We start from the raw sequence: 16,962 nt of genomic DNA on the forward strand, positions 1-16,962 counted from the left end.
TAGAAGAACAAATAATAAATTTTATTATTTTATTGATTATTACTAATATGGTAACAATCATTTATACAACCAATAACAGAGTTTAAAATAATAAAAAATGAAATTAATCATTTGATAATATAGGGATTCCATTTTTAAAATAAACCAAAAAGTGGTGCTCTAACTTGGTTGATTCACTTTTTCTGGCCACGGTCGCAACGTTCTATAGTCTCGCAACCTCTCGCATATGGATTGGCTTCTTGCTTCTTGCAGAATTGAGGGTGTAGTTTACTACAACCGAAACTGGGATCTCCATGATGAAGGGCACCATAATCTATGTATCTTGCCTCTATCTTGGTTGCTGCTAGAGCTAAGAACACCACAAGAGCCATAGAGAAAATAACTTTAATAGTTTTAGATATCCCCATATTATTGTTAATTATTTGTGTTGTTATTTTCCAAATAAATTAAATAAATAAATAGTTTATAAAAAAACTCCGATTAGGAGCTCAATTATTTTGTATTTATATATTTAATTGTATTTGGAATTTTCTCGGTGGAGTTATGAAGAAGAGGTTATTGGTGCTTATATAGTAGATAGTAGTTGCGTGTCAAATAGTTATTTTGGGATGATGATTAATTAGCAACCACATAAATTTTAGTAAATGGATAATTTTAGTATAGCTCAGCTGGTTGATGTTTTCTTAAAACTAAGGGATCTAAACATTTTATATCTGATGACAAAAACAGATATAATTAGCTTTCCCGTTTAAGATTAAGGGTGTGACTGTATAGTATTATTGGTAAAACAATGTGGAGTGGAAAAAAAATTATGCCCAGTTACTCTAATTTTTTTCCAATCAAGCTAAAACTAGTATAATATAAAACCTTCATGATGTTAACTGTTAAGAAATGGGGATTTACTTTAAAGTATACTCTGAGTTTGTATTCAAGTGATCCATTTACATATAATAACAAAGATGCATGAGCATTAAATTGGGTAAAGTCACGAAGAACAGAATGGCATGAAAAAAAAACACACGCGCGTAAGCTCCGTAATGAACCGCGAAGTGTAACGGTAAATCAACAGAAAATTGAGGAATATAGTTGGGTGATGTGGCAGTCATACAGAGAGAAAAACGGAGTTTAACCAGACCATTAAAAGACCAAAGGACCACACTACAGGTCATAACATTGCATTAACATGCGTTTGATGACGATTCTACTTTTATTTAATGGATCAAATTGATTACAGAGAAGACCTACATGATATAACTGACAATAACTAACATGTGCTCATTGGTCCACAGAAATAATAGAGTAGAATTTACTAAATACTCTTGGGTTTCTAAATGGAAGACTTTTACTAAATACTCTTGGGTTTACTAAATACTCTTGGGTTTACTAAATACTCTTGGGTTTCTTGAATGATCTCTTGGGTAACGATGTTACTGGTTCCATAGACTCTGATATAGTCTGCTTTCCAAGATTCCATGAAACGAGATCACACACCATTTGTATACACTACCAGTACCAGGCACAACTATTTGAGCCATTATCCGACATCTCCCCCCACTGTATACCCTCACATGGCTTCAGCCTCAGACACTGTCCCCGTGAGTCCGTGACTATGCATGATGTTTCGTACAATCACGTGGGACCGGTTGAATCAACTGGTTTTAGGATAAACCAGCAACATCCCCTAGACGAATTTGTACCTGCAGCGACTCTTAGACTGACTATATAGCAGTTCCCGCTGATGTAATATCATATTGAAGCATATATTTTCATCTTCTGGTGTCATTTTCATTCTTTAATATTGACTTTTTCTGTTAATATGTGTAGGAAGCTGCAGTGTTTTGGGAAGGGGATTTCTAGGACGCTGTTAATCATGTTGATCATCGTCAAGACATGCGGTTGGACATAGAGGACATGGCTTATGAGGTGAATCCACGGTTACTCGTTAAAGGTTCACCTTATAGATATTTAGTGAATACACATTGGTTTTTCTTATTACACTTCAGGAGTTTCTTGCTTTGAGCGACCATATTGGAACTGTCAAGACTGGCTGTTACACATATTCTTCTGAAAAGGAGAACCTCTTGTCGACCAGAATCAACCTGGAAGAAGCTCCATCAACCAATCTGGAAACAGATTCTTGCAACCTAGTAGAAGTTAATGGTTTTTTTTGGACATGCTTTTATATAATGGTTTCATAAGAGAAACAGAGTAAACCTGTAACTAGTGGCTCAGTGACTAAGAAAACTGTACAGCTTCTTGGTTCCTTGTACATTTGATTTGGTACTCTGAAGTTTAGTTTTGCATTCATCTAAAGCACCCTTTTATGTTCATAGATTGACTAATATGATCATGTAAACATAGGTAGAACATTATAAAGATCTGAGAGACTTATACCAAAAGAAGGAACAAGAAGACACCAAAAGTAACTAGACAACGGATCATCTGTTCCATAGATAACCAAACTATATAGTTCCCCTAAGAAACAAATGGCTTTCACTGAGATCAACTTGAGCAGCAACCGACCTTGTTGGACTCGGAGACATCACCCTTCGACCCAACATTAATACTCTGTCCTTTAGTAGCCACAACTGTGATGTCTGAAAACCAGATGTCCTTTAGTACCCACAACTGTGATGTCTGAAAACCAGATGACATACTGTGGTTATGGTTCGATGAGCCTGGGCTAGTAGCTTCCAAAGCAGATGTCTCCATAAAGACTTTTAGTAGCCACAACTGGTGCAAATTGCTAACTACGATGCTGAATTGAAACGCCAATATACAGCCACAATAGTAATTGAATTGATTCTAACGGTGTAAGAAAATCTATAAAATAGCATGAGCCTTGAAAATATCTCTATAAAATAAAAATATGAAGGAAAAAGACATGGATTCATCTCTGTTTTATTCCTCAAATCATTATGTAAAAAGAAAACCTTAACTAATAAAACATAGCAACTACTCTAATAATATTGCAGTAAGAGAATCTTATTAAGGAAGTCACAGCGGAGGAAATAAAAGAAGTTGTATTCAAGATGCCATCGAATAAATCCCCGGGACCTGATGGCTATACTACAGAATTTTTTAAAGCAGCTTGGCCAATACTTGGGAATGATGTGGTGGTAGCAGTGCAGTCATTCTTTATTAAAGGTTTTCTTCCTAAAGGTATCAACTCTACTATCTTAGCTTTGATACCTAAGAAGAAAATAGCTAAGGAAATGAAAGACTATAGGCCAATATCTTGTTGCAATGTGCTATACAAGATAATATCAAAGCTGTTAGCCAATCGCCTCAAAGGGATTATGCCTAAGTTCATCTCTTCAAATCAGTCAGCTTTCGTTAAGGATAGGTTGTTGATGGAGAATCTATTGTTAGCTACTGAATTAGTTAAAGACTATCACAAGAGTGAGATATCTCCGAGATGCGCCATGAAGATAGACATATCTAAAGCGTTTGATTCAGTCCAGTGGCCATTTCTCCTCGCCACATTAGAAGCTTTGGGGTTTCCTGCTAAGTACATACACTGGATCAGATTATGTATATCAACAGCGTCTTTTTCGGTGCAAGTGAATGGGGAGCTTGCGGGCTATTTTAATAGTGCTAGAGGGCTTCGTCAAGGTTGTGCTCTATCCCCTTCACTATTCGTAATATGTATGAATGTTCTGTCAAAGTTGTTGGATAAAGCGGCTGTTGATAGACTGGTGGGATATCATCCAAGATGCAAGAATGCTCTCTTGACACATCTTTGCTTTGCGGATGATATTATGGTTTTCACAGATGGGCAGAAGAGGTCAGTAGAAGGAATTCTCCAGGTTTTTAATGACTTTGAAAAGCTTTCGGGTCTCAAGATCAGTTTGGAGAAATCGACTCTGTATATGGCTGGGATTTCTGTTGAGAACCAGAGTGCTATTCTTGAGAACTTCCCTTTTGAAGCAGGTCAATTGCCGGTCCGCTATCTGGGTTTGCCACTTCTCACAAGGAAAATGACAGTCTCAGATTACTTACCATTGATGGAGAAGATCAAGACCAGGATGTGTAATTGGAATGGGAGATTTTTGTCATACGCAGGGAGACTCCAACTTCTTAAATCTGTCATCATGAGTTTGGCGAATTTCTGGTTTTCAGCGTTTAGACTTCCTCGGCAATGCATAAATGGGATTGAGAAATTATGTGCAGCATTCTTATGGTCAGGGCCTGAGTTGAATACGAGAAAATCTAAAGTTAGCTGGAAGGAAGTATGTAAGAAGAAGGAAGAAGGTGGTTTGGGGTTAAGGGATTTGAAGGAAGTAAATGAAGTATCCTGTCTCAAATTGATATGGAGAATTCTATCTGGACAGAATTCATTATGGGTGCAATGGATTCAGAAGAATTTGATCCGCAAAGGTTCTTTCTGGTCTGTTAAGGAGAACTCAACAATAGGTTCTTGGATGTGGAAGAAAATACTTAAGACAAGAGATGCTGCTAAGGAGTTTCATCGTGTAGAAGTTAAAAATGGAGAGTCTACCTCCTTCTGGTATGATCATTGGTGTACAAAGGGGCGCTTAAAAGACTTGTTGGGAGAAAGAAGTTATATTGATATGGGTATACCAGAAACTTGGACAGTAGCAGAAGTAATACAGAAGCATAGGAGGAGAAGGCATCGTGTGGTAATTTTGAATTTAGTGGAGGAAGAAATTGAGAAACTGAAATCTAGAAGGTTGAAGTGTATGGATGTTGCAGTATGGAAAAACAGAGAAGAGAGATACAAACCAAATTTCTCATCAAAGAGTACTTGGCTGCTTGTTCGAAAGGAACACATATTGCAACGATGGAGTAAGTGTGTTTGGTTTAAGCATGCCACGCCTAAGTATTCTTTTCATGCCTGGACAGCGATGCTTGATAGACTATCAACATGTGATCGTATGCTGAAGTGGAATCAAGCCATTGATCCTATATGCGTCTTGTGCAAGCAGGAAGGGGAGACAAGAAACCACTTGTTCTTCTCTTGTGCTTATTCAAGTTACATATGGCAGAAGTTGATTGGAGGGTTGCTTGGTACAAGATACACGGAGCGTTGGGAGGATATTATTGAGATAATGCTTGATCTTAGACAGGACCAGGTTAAGCTTTTCCTGATAAGATATGCATTTCAGGCAGCAATTCATTCGATCTGGCGAGAGAGGAATTATAGAAGACATGGTGATAAACAGATTCCGCATATGCTGTTGGCTAAAGTGATTGACAAGAATGTGAGAAATAGACTGTCTACTATTCAGCGTCAAGGAGACAAGAAAATGGAGAAGGGATTACAAGTGTGGTTTGGAACTAGATAAAATTTTCGTTGTAGTTTTTATTTTTCATTAAGCTTCCTGTTACACTTGATGTACAAACGTTTTTTTGGATGAATAAAATTTTACATTTATTCAAAAAAAAAAAAAAAAAAAAAAAAAAAAAAAAAAAAAAAAGAAAATCGAAAGCAAAAAAAAAAAAGCAACAAAGGCAAAAGGGTTGAGTGACGAGAGGACTCATCAGGCGTCAGGGAGAACGCTGAACTTCATGTTATAGGTACGGCAATAAAAGCCGTTATCCTCTCCGCATGCAAAAGAGTAAGGCTGTGACATTGCAAGAGTAAATTTGAAGCTCTCTTTAGATCCATTCTCATCCTCCGATGAAGCAATCTTATTTCTACTTTCGATGTTGCAGGTCCTGTAACTCCACAGATTTGTTTGCAAGTACACGTCATGTCTTCGGTTTGTCATATTGCTGTACTCGAAAACTGCAAAAATATCCAAACAATAATTTAATTAGCCAAGAACTTCTTTTCACAAATCATCCAAGAAAATACACAATTACGACTTACCAAGAACATCGCCAACATGGAAAGTAGTCTTGGAAGCCCATTCTTCAAGATCCACTCCGTAGTTCCATCCACTTGATCCTCCCACTACGACCTCTCTTGGTTTTGCAAATACCGAGTTATCGTTTGAGCCTGACCTCGTATCGTTATGTTTTGATGAGCCTGGCTTTGTAACGTTGTGGTTGTGGTTCGATGAGCCTGGCTTCGTAACGTTATGGTGGTTATGGTTCGATGAGCCTGGCTTTGTAACGTTATGGTTGTGGTTCGATGAGCCTGGCTTCGTAACATTATGGTGGTTGTGGTTCGATGAGCCTGGGCTAGTAGTATGGTTATGGTTCGATGAGCCTGGCTTTGTAACGTTATGATTTGATGTGCCTGGGTTCGTAACGTTATGGTTTGATGAGCCTTGCTTCGTGTCGTTTGAGTCTGAACTCCATCTCCAGCCTGACCGGGGGTCCCACTTCCAACTCCAATGCGAACCATCAGGGTTTGTACCCGAACCTGAGGCTGATCCGCCTGAGCCGTCGGATCCCCAGCCCCAACCCCAACCCGAGCCTGAGCCTGAGCCTGAGCCTGAGCCTGAACCCGAGCTCCAACTCCAGCTCCATGCCTCTGCGCCTGATGTGAAGACGCATGCAAAGGCCACAAGGATTACCAGCAACTTCTTTTGTGAAGAAGACAGCGACATCTTTTCTCTTCTTAGTACGTGTGCTTTTGATGGAGCAATTTATTTGTGATTTGTAATTGGGATGCTTTCTTCAAGGGTTATAAGTGTATGTATTTATAAGAATCAGAGGGTCGGCATCATTAAACCAAATCCTAATATATATTGGAGAAAACAAAATCTTTTTCCAACAAGGATCTCATGTTTAGATATATCTTCAAAGTTTTTTTTTGTTTTTTCTTTCTTGATATGTTTAGATATATCTTCAAAGTTTTTTTTTTCTTTCTTGATATGTTTAGATATATCTTCAAAGTTTTTTTTTTTTGTTTTTTATGTATTTCTTGATATGCCATAATGATATGTCTATTTTAACTAAACAAAATATAAAATTATGGATGAAATTTATTTTGAAGAAAATAACAACAATGCTCTGTGTTTATTAGTTTATGCTATGGACATTGAGATTTGTTTGGTTTAGCTTAGCATTGTTTGAACAAGCTTAGAATCATTACAAAGTTCTGATCAAAAAGCTTCAAGCATCAGTTTCTTAATTCATTTCTGTTTGGTCAAGGATAGGTTGCTGGTGCACTGATACGTATGAGCCTCATACATGTGAGTTTGGTGGAATATAAGCCGAGATTTGTTGTGCTTTTTTATTGATATTACTAGCACTTTGTTGTTGATGTGGATAGATACAAGTTTCAATTTATAACCAGAAGAGTATCAAAAATCCAGCATATTACAGTGTTTTCGTTTATTGTTTGAGGGTATATGTTGTGGATAGATCAATCTTACAATATATAGCAAACCAAATACACAAAACCATTTTCATTACTCGGCTTAGTTACAACAAAGACAATGTCCAAACAAAAAAAGAACCCTTTTGGAAAGTCTATACAGAAACTTCAGGTTCTTGATCTGCCCAATATGTAACCAGAGGGATAAATGGTTTATAGATTTTCTAATATGATCATGTAACACATAGATAAAACATTTATAAGGATCCGAGAAGCTAGCTTACACCAAAAGTAACAAGACAAGGGAGAATCATCATCCGTTCCATAGATTTACTCAAAACCACATAGTTCCTCTAACAACTGAGATCAACTCGAGCAGCAACCGATCTTCTTAACCTCAGACACATCTCCCTTAGACCCGACATGAATACTCTGTCCTTTAGGGAGAGCAGACTGATCACCATCATCACCATCACCAACATCCAAAGCTCTTTTGCTAGCCACACGGTATATCTGAGAAAGCAGCTGAGTGAAAGCATCCTCAACGTTCAAAGCTTCCAATGCAGACGTCTCCATAAAGAAAGTCTTCTCCCTCTCAGCAAACGCCGTAGCATCTTCCGTGGAAACAGCCCTAAGGTGACGCAGATCAGCCTTGTTCCCAACGAGCATGATAACAATGTTGGCGTCGGTGTGGTCTCTAAGCTCCTTGAGCCATCTCTCGACGTTCTCGAAAGTCACGTGCCGTGTAACGTCGTAGACAAGTAATGCTCCTAAAGCTCCTCGATAGTATGCGCTAGTGATTGCTCGGTATCTTCCCAAAAAAAAAATCAAATCTTTGAGAATGTAAAGGATGAAACTTTTTTTAAAGAAAGTGTGTACCTTTCTTGACCGGCGGTGTCCCAAATCTGAGCTTTGACGATTTTGTCGTCGACGTGAATGGTTCGGGTGGCGAATTCGACGCCGATGGTGGATTTGGACTCGAGGCTGAACTCGTTGCGTGTGAATCGAGAGAGGAGGTTGGATTTGCCGACGCCGGAGTCTCCGATTAGTACCACTTTGTAGAGGAAGTCGTAATCGTCGTCAGCTGTATACGTAGCCATTACGAGAATCAAGGAAGGAAGGATCGGAGATTCTAATGTAATCGCTAAGAAAGGGGAAGAAGAAACGCGGGTCCCGAAGAAACGCACCAGTCATAAGCAGAGGATAAGAAACAAGTCATAGTTATAAAGAAGTTATACTACATATCTAACAAGCAGCTCCCGTAGCTCAGTTGGTTAGAGCGTTGGTCTTATGAGCCGAAGGTCGCGGGTTCGAGCCCCGCCGGGAGCAGCTGTTATAATTTTTTAATAATTTTAACCTTTTAATGTATATACCCTTCTAGTTATTAACTTCAACTATCTCACCCCAAACTAATTAAATATATCAGAAAGAACCCCACTTTGTAATTCTTTATTTTTATGGTATATACCCTTCTATCTAGGAATTTCAACAATCTCATCCCAAACTAATCAATAGTTACCGGGAAACCTCTTGAAATCTTAAACCATCGTTTTCCTCGCAATCTTTTTTTTTAATTTATTTTCCTCCCAGTCTCATCCATCTTTTTTATCAGTTTTCTAAAGCTTGCCTATAACTAATTAAATATATCGGAAACAACCCCACCTTGTAATTGAAGAAAAGATCAAACACCACCTTCACCATTAGTTGAAACGTCAATCAACAAGATGGGTTTATTCACCATAAAGAGAACGAAGCTTCAACTCTCTCTTTCTCTCCCTATCTCCATTTACTTAAAACCCACTCAACATTAACATTCGTGTGCCTTACAAGAAAGAAACACACAATTAACACTCCATCTCACTATGACATAATGTGGTTAAATCTTCAATCTGCAACATCTTCTCCAATAAAATCTTTTATTCTACTGAATCTCTCAGATTTTTAATAACAATCTTCTTTTGTTATGGGATCTGGATGGTTGGTCCGTTCTCTCGTCTGTTTCAAAGCAACAAAACATACAAAATCAAACCAAGGCAACGTTAGTAAATCTCTGTTTTCAGTCCTGCATACTAGTTACTTTAATATGTATGTTCTTTTCAGGTACATTCTGAAACATTAAACCGTGTCAAACCGGTCGAATCAAGCTCAGCTTCCACTACTCTTACCATAGAGATCGCTGCTATTCGCATTCAAAAGGCTTTTAGAGCATACAAGGTTTGTCATTTTCACAATTTTGAAACTTGGTTTACAGCTCCAATATTTAGCTTTTCTTGGGAATAATCTTCAGGCGAGGAAAAGACTTTGCAGCTTGAAGAGTGCAAGGAGATTTAACGCATTGATCCAAGGCCATACAGTGACGAACCAAACTTCGATTGCACTCAACGTGATGCATTCTTGGTGCGATATACAGAGTCAGATCAGAGAACGGCGTATGTATATGGTGACACAAGGTAGGCTCCAGAACAAAAGGTTGGAGAATCGGTTGAAGCTGGAGATCAAGCTTCATGAGATAGAAGTTGAATGGTGTGGAGGGTCTGACACAATGGAGGAGATTCTCGCGAGGATACAACAGAAAGAAGAAGCTACAGTGAAGCGTGAACGAGCGATGGCTTACGCTTTTTCACACCAGGTCAATGAATACTGAGACTTACTCCATTAATTGGTTTGTGTTCTAGATACCTTGTGTCTCAAGTAACTTTCTGGTTTTTGTTTTTGTAGTGGAGAGCTAATGCTACACAGTATTTAGGTCAAGCTTCGTTTAACCTTGACAAAGAAAACTGGGGATGGAGTTGGAAAGAACGGTGGATAGCAGCTAGACCTTGGGAGATTAGGGCTCAATACCAAGTCACTAAACCGATAAAACCAGCTAAAAAACCGGAGAAATCATCACCACCCAATCTGATCATCAAAAAGAAAACATCCACTAAACCGGGTTTGCCAAACATCAAGGAAGCTGCAAAATCCAGAAAACCCATTTCCGGATGAATTTGATTATGATTTTTGAAAAAAAATTGTTTATGTTTACGTTTAAGCATTATCTTGCTTGATTTCTCAATGGTTTGTTTTATATAAATTGGTCGTTATTTGTAATTACACACACGCGCGCGCTCTTTTACAACAATCCTGTTAAGGGTCACGGAATCGTCTGATAAATGAATCGGTTTGGGCTTTAGCTAATTGGGCTTTAGTTTATTGGCATTACACACAGTACGAAAGCGGCGACATTAATATTTTACATAGGGATATAAAAAAATTCTAGAAATATATCGTTCAGGTCTTCGTCTTTTTCGTCTCTCTGTTCTGCCTGTAGCTGGTCGTGCATCTAACCTGCTGTTGTATCTTTTCATCTTCCCATAGTTAAGGTAATTCCCCCCCCCCTTTCGATTATGGATCTCCTTATTGAATAATAAGTTCATATTCTTTCCATAAGGATTGATCTTCGTCTTTGCTGCAACTTCTTATGATTCAAGATTTCTGAAATTTTTTTACCTCCTACGTTGTGATCTATGTTTTTTTTCGGTAAATCTTCCATTGAAAACGATCTTTCTTTTTTTTTTAAAATACCCAGGAAAACAAAATTTCGATAATTTTCTACTTTCAGGACCGATCTAGTTCCACTTTAGTTAGGTTTTGTAATAAAACCTAAACTGATTGACTTTTTTTTTTCCTTAATGTTTTCTCTGATTCGCAGATCTTTGCCAACAAAAATAAAGAAATGAACAAAACTACAAGGATCGATATCCCCTCTTCCTCTTCTCCATCTTTAGCTTCCGCAGACGGAGAGCTCCACGAAGACGACATCTTCGCAATCGACATAACTCACGCGCCTCGTCCTTCTCCAACGCGACAACAACAACAACAACATCCACAAGCTCGTCAACTTCAAAGAAGCAAAAGCAGTTTAAAAAACGTGGAAGCTTCTGGCATCCTCGCTGCTCTCCCCGAGCCATCTGGAAACAGTTACCTCAACCACGTGTTTCACCACAAACCCGCCTCTGTTCTCTCCACTTCGGTCTCCTCCACAGCATCTTCATCCTCTTCCTCCGGCGGCGGCGGCGGTGGTGGTGCTCGAACCATCCCCGCTGCTGCTCCTAAACCGCCTCAAGAACGGCTTCCGTTCACCTCTTCTTTTATAAACGGAGGGAAGTTTCCTCAGTCAGCTCCCGTTCAAGTACCGTCGGCGATGATGAATCGTCATAAGAAGGAGTTCAAGCTGACTGATGTGGTGGATGATGATGAGGAGGAGGATGAAGAAGAAGATGGGGAGAGGCTTCCGCCTCACGAGATTGTAGCGAGGTCTTTGGCTCAGTCTTCTTTGCTGTCTTGCTCTGTGCTTGAAGGAGCTGGAAGAACTCTTAAAGGGAGGGATCTTCGGCAGGTGAGGAATGCTGTTTTCAGAAGAACTGGTTTCATTGATTGAGTTTTCTCCTTTTTAAAAAAAAAAATTCTTTGATTTGTTGTCCCCGATTGAATCGGTTTTATTTGGTTACAGAAACGTTCCAGTGTATCGTTCATATGTGTTGTCTACATTACACGATTTATTGTTACTTCATATCAATCAGATTGATGTGATTGGTTGCTTCATGCTTCACATGTTTGAGTTTCAAATTTATTCAATTTATAATGACGGCTTTGGGAAGTACTTTGTACATTGGTGTACCTAATCGAAATTGACTAATCTTTATGAGTCGCCATAGCCTTCTCTGAGAATAAAAGTGATCACCTTTTGTGTTGTCAGTGTGGGTGAATCTTTACTCGTTTCAAATTCTTAAATATGCAACTATATTTATGTGAAAGTAGACAAGTGAAGAGAGGTTAAAAAGCTATGACTTTTTTTTCACTTGGATCTTTTGATTTAAAAGGAAGACATTGAGATCTTACTATAGAGAGGGGACCATTCTTTAACGTGGCAGCTCTTGTACAATATTGGTTCCATCTTCAACATTCCTCTCAAGCCCATTAGATATTTTCAGGTTTAGTGAGACACATATTACTTGGTCATGGCAGATAGACTGTACTGGATATGTGCTTTTGAGTAATGAAACCTTCATAGAAAGGTAAAGATTTGGCCTTTCTATCATTCGGTAGAACGTACTTCACCTTCTCATTTGATGTGTTTATTAAATCACATTGAAAAGGTGTTTGCTTTTTTTTTTCTTTTTCTTAAAGGTAAACTAAATATATGCTAATAGTTCTCCTCTATTAAATGATGGTAAAATAAAAACATCGGAGACCATGCATTTAAGTTTAACCCCCAAGTATCACTTTGACTAACTTGCTAGACCCAGAGCCGGGCTTGACAATTTTTGGCCTAGAAGCCAACAAATTTTTTTTGGCCCGTGATTTAGTAAAACATAAAAAATATTAGAAATTACATCCAAGCTGTTCGAACCCAAGACCTCGCAATATACTATACTTATGTTTTACCAACAGAACTAATGAGAAACATTGTTAACAATTGGCCCCTAAATTAAATATCACTTGTCGGCCCCGAAGCCAATGCTTCACCTGCTTGGTATCAGGCACGGCTCTGGCTAGACCCAATATTATTTGTCAAAAGATGATTGATAGAGAAGATTTGAGTAGTTTCTGATGAACTTCTACATTTAGACAAACATGGTGGCTCTCTATTACCTGTCTCATGTCCCCATTCTTTTACTAATCATAGAAGACAACATCACATTCATGTTTGGTGGATCTCTCCTACCACCACTAAAGTAGGTCAGAGAGAACAATTAATGACATCAGTTAGACATGAAACTCTTTTTTATTGTTGTGAAGAAAGTTTTCACTTCTAATTTAAGGGAAGTGGCTAAATCCCCCTGATGTTCCAGATGAAGCAACCATTCAAATCTTACTGTTCATGAAAAATGACTTAACTTTTTATCATTAGGGCCAGGGGATTTGAGTGAAATATACGAAGAATCAACATAGGCTCATATGTTGTTAACAAGGATTTAGCTTGAACAGAGCATTTAAGTTTATCTTGTTTAAGGATTTTCCAAACAGTTTCTTAGCAGAGGACAGCAGCGTAAATCCACATATGAGAATGAAGAGAAATATTATTAGAGCTTACACATAACAAGAAGAGAGAACTGCATCTGGCTATTGCAGTAACAAGAGGATGCTGATGATGATACAACACACAACAAAAAAAAAAGTTTTTCAGACACAACAAAACAGAAGAAAACTTGGGATCTAACCATAATTGAGCTACAGAACCTTGTCTAACTGGTGAAAAAGATGAAAATTACAACTGTCAAGGCGAGGACATTGGAAGAAGAAGAACCTGAAATTATGGACCACATTTGTTTGGTCTTCTTCTAGTCTCTAATCCTTTCCACAACTTTTTTTTTGAGAGCCACTGAATACAAACCGAGAGAACGCCTTCACTGTTCCGAAAAATCTAAAGCCAAAGCTTTCATTGTGAATGTGAACTTGACAACCCCTGCAAAATGTTTTTTTTATAAGTTGAACGAACAAGAACTCCAAAAGTACTGTAATTAATGTATAAAGGACAGAACTTGGGATAACCTGGAATAAGAGGACATTGGTTCGATTGTTAACAGTGGCGAGAAACAGAGGAAGCAGAGGACGGTTTGTTGGTGAGACCGTCCTGCTGTTCCTCCTCTTGACCCTGAAACCGTGCTGGTACGAGAAAACCGGAAGATAATTCGCCTGAGGCGAATACCGGCGGAGGAATATGGTGGTGGTTGAGATCGTCGGTGGAGATGGAATGAAGGTGGTGAGGATCAAACCAAGCACGGATCATAGGAGTGTAACTGGACTGAAGGGGACCCCTCTGAGAATAAAACTGACTTTGGCCGAGTACTTGCTGAAACGACGTCGTGGAAGGATGATGAGGTGGAGCAAAGTACTGACACCCTCCTCCTCCGTTTACTGTATCGGTTGCTCCGCTCACCACTCTCTGAATTGACTGTTGCTCCCAACCACCCGTCGACGTGTCGTACCCAAACGGATTGCTCTGCCCGTAGAACAGAACAGGCTCGGAAGCAGAGCTGTGGTGGTGGTGGAGGAGCGACGGCGGACCCTCCGAGAACGAGTGCAGCGAGAGGCGGAGATCCTGATTCCGAGGAGCTTCCGGTGAAGAGCCGACCACCGGGAAAAACGACTTCATCGTGTCAGCGATCGAATCTGAATCCATCGACGGCGGGAGATAACTCGACTCGTCACCGAACTGAAGCTGTTGCGGCGGTGGCGGCGGCGGCGGCGACGGAGAGATTTTGGTTTTGGCGGCGGTTCTTCTGAGTTTAGCATTTGCGGCGGCGGCGTTAGCATCGGCGGGATCCCACGGAGGAAGCTGAGCGAGCTCGTCGATGGAAGTTCTTGCCTTTCTGATGAGCCAATCGACGGCTTTGCTCGGTCTGTCGACGCCGAGACGGTCTTGGACGTCGTAAAACTGAATCGCCGTGTGAGCAGATAGCCTCACGCGCCGGTCACGTGGCCCTTTGGCAGTGCAGACTTTGCTGTGACGGTCTTTCCTTCCCGTCTGACACCGCACAATGTGTCCTCCTTGAACCTCCACTATCTCCCCGCAGCCTCCGTTCGCCGCCTGTGACGTAGCGCGGTGTCTCATTGGAGGTGGTTGAGGGTGGAGGAAGTGGTGAGCTTCGCGGTGGTCGTCTGCCATTGGTTGAGCATATTGAGGAAAGCTCTCAGCGTGTTTGTTCGTCGAGGATAGAGATAGCTTAAAGCCTAAGAAGAAAGATGATTTTATCAAAAGCTGCAAACTAGCCCCACGTCTGAATTAATCTCTGCCTCGTTTAAATTCTATGTACTTCCTAGAGAAAAGCAAGAAGCAGCAAACAGATGAAGCAAGAGAGATGTGTAAATTGACCAATCAAGAAAAAGTAAATAAAAAGAAGTGTGCGTGTCTTGTTGTGACGCTGGTAATGACGCAATTGCTAAGATGACGGTGCCCGTTTTTCTCTCATTACTTTTCTTTCTTTTGGGGGTAGTAATCAAGGTTTAGCTGTTTTCTAAATTTTTTCATGTCTTGTTTTGAGAACAACCAAAAATCTGTTTAAGATAAAACATACTAACTCTAAGCTTTTCGATTTTAATATGAATTATCACATAACAATATTAAGACAATATATACATAAGGGAAAAAACTAATATCATGTCCATTCAATATAATAGCAATTTTAAAAGAAATGTAAAACATATCATGTTCATCATAATTGGGTTTGATTGATAATCTTGTACACCTGCAAAGTATATCACTTCAGTACTTACTAATCATAAAACAAAAGTGGCATAAAAAACTTTAAACTAGTTCAGTTTTTGCATCCTCCCATTTATCATTTACAGTTTTAACTACTGTTGCCCTGGGTTACTAACGGGGGATTCATTATGTAGAGTTTAAGTTTCTGGACAAAAATGACTTTAGTTTTCCTGTTTCGGGATTCTATAAATGAATCAATACCATAATATGTTACAAAGAAAAAAATCAACCCTAATAAAACCTATGGTTTTGGCTGTGTCAAGGTTCAGTTCAACCTTTCATTTCGTGCATCTTTGGTTTCTTATTCGTAAAATTGGGACTAGATCACACATAAGATACAATATAAAACAACTAAACTAAAAAAAACTAAACTAAAGACCTTTTGGCGTCCTCGTATTAACCTATACTATACGCTTAGAATACTTCTATGGATATTTTTTTCTCGTATTGGATTCCATAAACTCTTGTTGCTTCACTTACAACTAGAAAATTATATAAAAGGAGATCCCCTTATCTTGTCCTGAAATACAGCACTACCTTCCTACTTAGACTTGTCGAAGTAGTTGTAAACGTATCATGAACTAAAACACAAATTCTATATATAAGGTATTCTGAATCATGAGGATAAATTTTTAAATATAATTATAAAATAATACTGTAGGAGAGTAGAAGACAATCTAAGCTTCAACGGAGATATTTCAAATCTCGAAAATAATTTGTGGGACTCCGTAATGCTTCTTGAAACCCAACCATTTAACTAAACTTAAACTCACACGACTAATTCACATGGACTTGCAACTGTGGTTAAAATATGTTTAACACATAAAAGATATCTCCAAAATAATTGGTTATAAATCGAATACCAACGAAACCTTACTATTGTTCACACAATTTTATAAGATTTTAAACATGAAAACAGGTACGGTAAGCTAACATAGTTTTCAATAAGTTATGTTTTAAAAGCAGAAATAAAAACTTGACGCAACGTATCATATCATCTTGTTAAATTATAGTAGTGTTTTAGTTGGAAGAAAAGAAGTTGTACATAAATTATCTGTAGACTATAAACTATTGCGTCTAGATACATAAATAATAACTACAGTAAAACACACCTACGTTAATGGAATATCAGTACTGAAAGTGAGTGACATATTAGCATTATAACCTAATACGACGAACAGATTAAAAAAATTGCTCAAACAAACAAATAGTGATATACTTAACATTAAATAGGGTATTTAGTACAAAAAGGGCGAATATATGCCATCATCACACGGTTGCATATTTACTTAATTAAACCAAAGGAGCTTTCCACTTGGAACTACAATCACAAATCGCAACACAACAAAATAGAATGATTATGAATATAGAGTTTTATGTGAAATTCAACTATATATCAAGTAAAATAAAGACAATAGTTTTTTTCTAATTACGTCAAATTGATCTTTTACAGAATTCGATAGAGTAAGGTATGCACCTG

The 16,962-nt window shown here is 38.6% G+C and overlaps 6 protein-coding genes, 1 long non-coding RNA gene and 1 other non-coding gene across 8 annotated transcripts; 4 read left to right on the forward strand and 4 right to left on the reverse strand.

The window, feature by feature from the left end:
- Positions 1-526, reverse strand: LOC108836158 (protein RALF-like 9). The gene has a single exon (XM_018609356.2). The coding sequence runs from the start codon at positions 405-407 to the stop codon at positions 174-176; it is 234 nt and encodes a 77-aa protein (XP_018464858.1). The 5' UTR covers positions 408-526; the 3' UTR covers positions 1-173.
- Positions 527-1,404: 878 nt separating this feature from the next.
- LOC130496769 (uncharacterized) lies at positions 1,405-2,359 on the forward strand. Its single transcript, XR_008935931.1, has 3 exons — positions 1,405-1,740; positions 1,825-1,923; positions 2,004-2,359. It is a non-coding gene; the product is annotated as an uncharacterized LOC130496769 (long non-coding RNA).
- A 3,085-nt stretch (positions 2,360-5,444) lies between these two features.
- On the reverse strand, positions 5,445-6,521 carry LOC108837766 (uncharacterized). Its single transcript, XM_018610786.2, has 2 exons — positions 5,837-6,521; positions 5,445-5,752 (listed from the first exon to the last, which is right to left on the reverse strand). Exons 1-2 carry the CDS (start codon positions 6,519-6,521, stop codon positions 5,505-5,507), a joined length of 933 nt encoding a protein of 310 aa, XP_018466288.2. The 3' UTR covers positions 5,445-5,504.
- A 906-nt stretch (positions 6,522-7,427) lies between these two features.
- LOC108837765 (ras-related protein RABA1g) lies at positions 7,428-8,374 on the reverse strand. The gene is made up of 2 exons (XM_018610785.2): positions 8,114-8,374; positions 7,428-8,045 (listed from the first exon to the last, which is right to left on the reverse strand). The coding sequence occupies exons 1-2, from the start codon at positions 8,332-8,334 to the stop codon at positions 7,601-7,603; spliced, it is 666 nt and encodes a 221-aa protein (XP_018466287.1). The 5' UTR covers positions 8,335-8,374; the 3' UTR covers positions 7,428-7,600.
- A 115-nt stretch (positions 8,375-8,489) lies between these two features.
- TRNAI-UAU (transfer RNA isoleucine (anticodon UAU)) lies at positions 8,490-8,563 on the forward strand. The gene has a single exon. It is a non-coding gene; the product is annotated as a tRNA-Ile (tRNA).
- A 468-nt stretch (positions 8,564-9,031) lies between these two features.
- Positions 9,032-10,406, forward strand: LOC108813119 (protein IQ-DOMAIN 10). Its single transcript, XM_018585578.2, has 4 exons — positions 9,032-9,272; positions 9,335-9,448; positions 9,522-9,863; positions 9,953-10,406. Exons 1-4 carry the CDS (start codon positions 9,198-9,200, stop codon positions 10,217-10,219), a joined length of 798 nt encoding a protein of 265 aa, XP_018441080.1. The 5' UTR covers positions 9,032-9,197; the 3' UTR covers positions 10,220-10,406.
- A 49-nt stretch (positions 10,407-10,455) lies between these two features.
- Positions 10,456-11,818, forward strand: LOC130496767 (protein S40-7-like). Its single transcript, XM_056989199.1, has 2 exons — positions 10,456-10,596; positions 10,926-11,818. Exon 2 carries the CDS (start codon positions 10,950-10,952, stop codon positions 11,652-11,654), a length of 705 nt encoding a protein of 234 aa, XP_056845179.1. The 5' UTR covers positions 10,456-10,596; positions 10,926-10,949; the 3' UTR covers positions 11,655-11,818.
- A 1,460-nt stretch (positions 11,819-13,278) lies between these two features.
- LOC108811180 (transcription factor TCP4) lies at positions 13,279-15,175 on the reverse strand. The gene is made up of 2 exons (XM_018583219.2): positions 13,769-15,175; positions 13,279-13,682 (listed from the first exon to the last, which is right to left on the reverse strand). The coding sequence occupies exon 1, from the start codon at positions 14,883-14,885 to the stop codon at positions 13,797-13,799; it is 1,089 nt and encodes a 362-aa protein (XP_018438721.1). The 5' UTR covers positions 14,886-15,175; the 3' UTR covers positions 13,279-13,682; positions 13,769-13,796.
- Between the last annotated feature and the right edge of the window lie 1,787 nt (positions 15,176-16,962).

This window comes from Raphanus sativus, chromosome 6 (genome assembly GCF_000801105.2).
Source record: "Raphanus sativus cultivar WK10039 chromosome 6, ASM80110v3, whole genome shotgun sequence".
Taxonomy (NCBI): domain Eukaryota; kingdom Viridiplantae; phylum Streptophyta; class Magnoliopsida; order Brassicales; family Brassicaceae; genus Raphanus; species Raphanus sativus.

Coding starts and splice junctions, on each gene's coding strand:
- LOC108813119 (XM_018585578.2), top strand. CDS start 9,198: ATGGGATCTGGATGGTTGGTCCGTTCTCTCGTCTGTTTCAAAGCAACA. Junction 9,273..9,334: donor CAAAATCAAACCAAGGCAAC/GTTAGTAAATCT, acceptor TGTTCTTTTCAG/GTACATTCTGAAACATTAAA. Junction 9,449..9,521: donor AGGCTTTTAGAGCATACAAG/GTTTGTCATTTT, acceptor AATAATCTTCAG/GCGAGGAAAAGACTTTGCAG.
- LOC108837766 (XM_018610786.2), bottom strand. CDS start 6,521: ATGTCGCTGTCTTCTTCACAAAAGAAGTTGCTGGTAATCCTTGTGGCC. Junction 5,753..5,836: donor CCATGTTGGCGATGTTCTTG/GTAAGTCGTAAT, acceptor ATATTTTTGCAG/TTTTCGAGTACAGCAATATG.
- LOC108811180 (XM_018583219.2), bottom strand. CDS start 14,885: ATGGCAGACGACCACCGCGAAGCTCACCACTTCCTCCACCCTCAACCA.
- LOC108837765 (XM_018610785.2), bottom strand. CDS start 8,334: ATGGCTACGTATACAGCTGACGACGATTACGACTTCCTCTACAAAGTG. Junction 8,046..8,113: donor GACACCGCCGGTCAAGAAAG/GTACACACTTTC, acceptor TTTTTTGGGAAG/ATACCGAGCAATCACTAGCG.
- LOC130496767 (XM_056989199.1), top strand. CDS start 10,950: ATGAACAAAACTACAAGGATCGATATCCCCTCTTCCTCTTCTCCATCT.
- LOC108836158 (XM_018609356.2), bottom strand. CDS start 407: ATGGGGATATCTAAAACTATTAAAGTTATTTTCTCTATGGCTCTTGTG.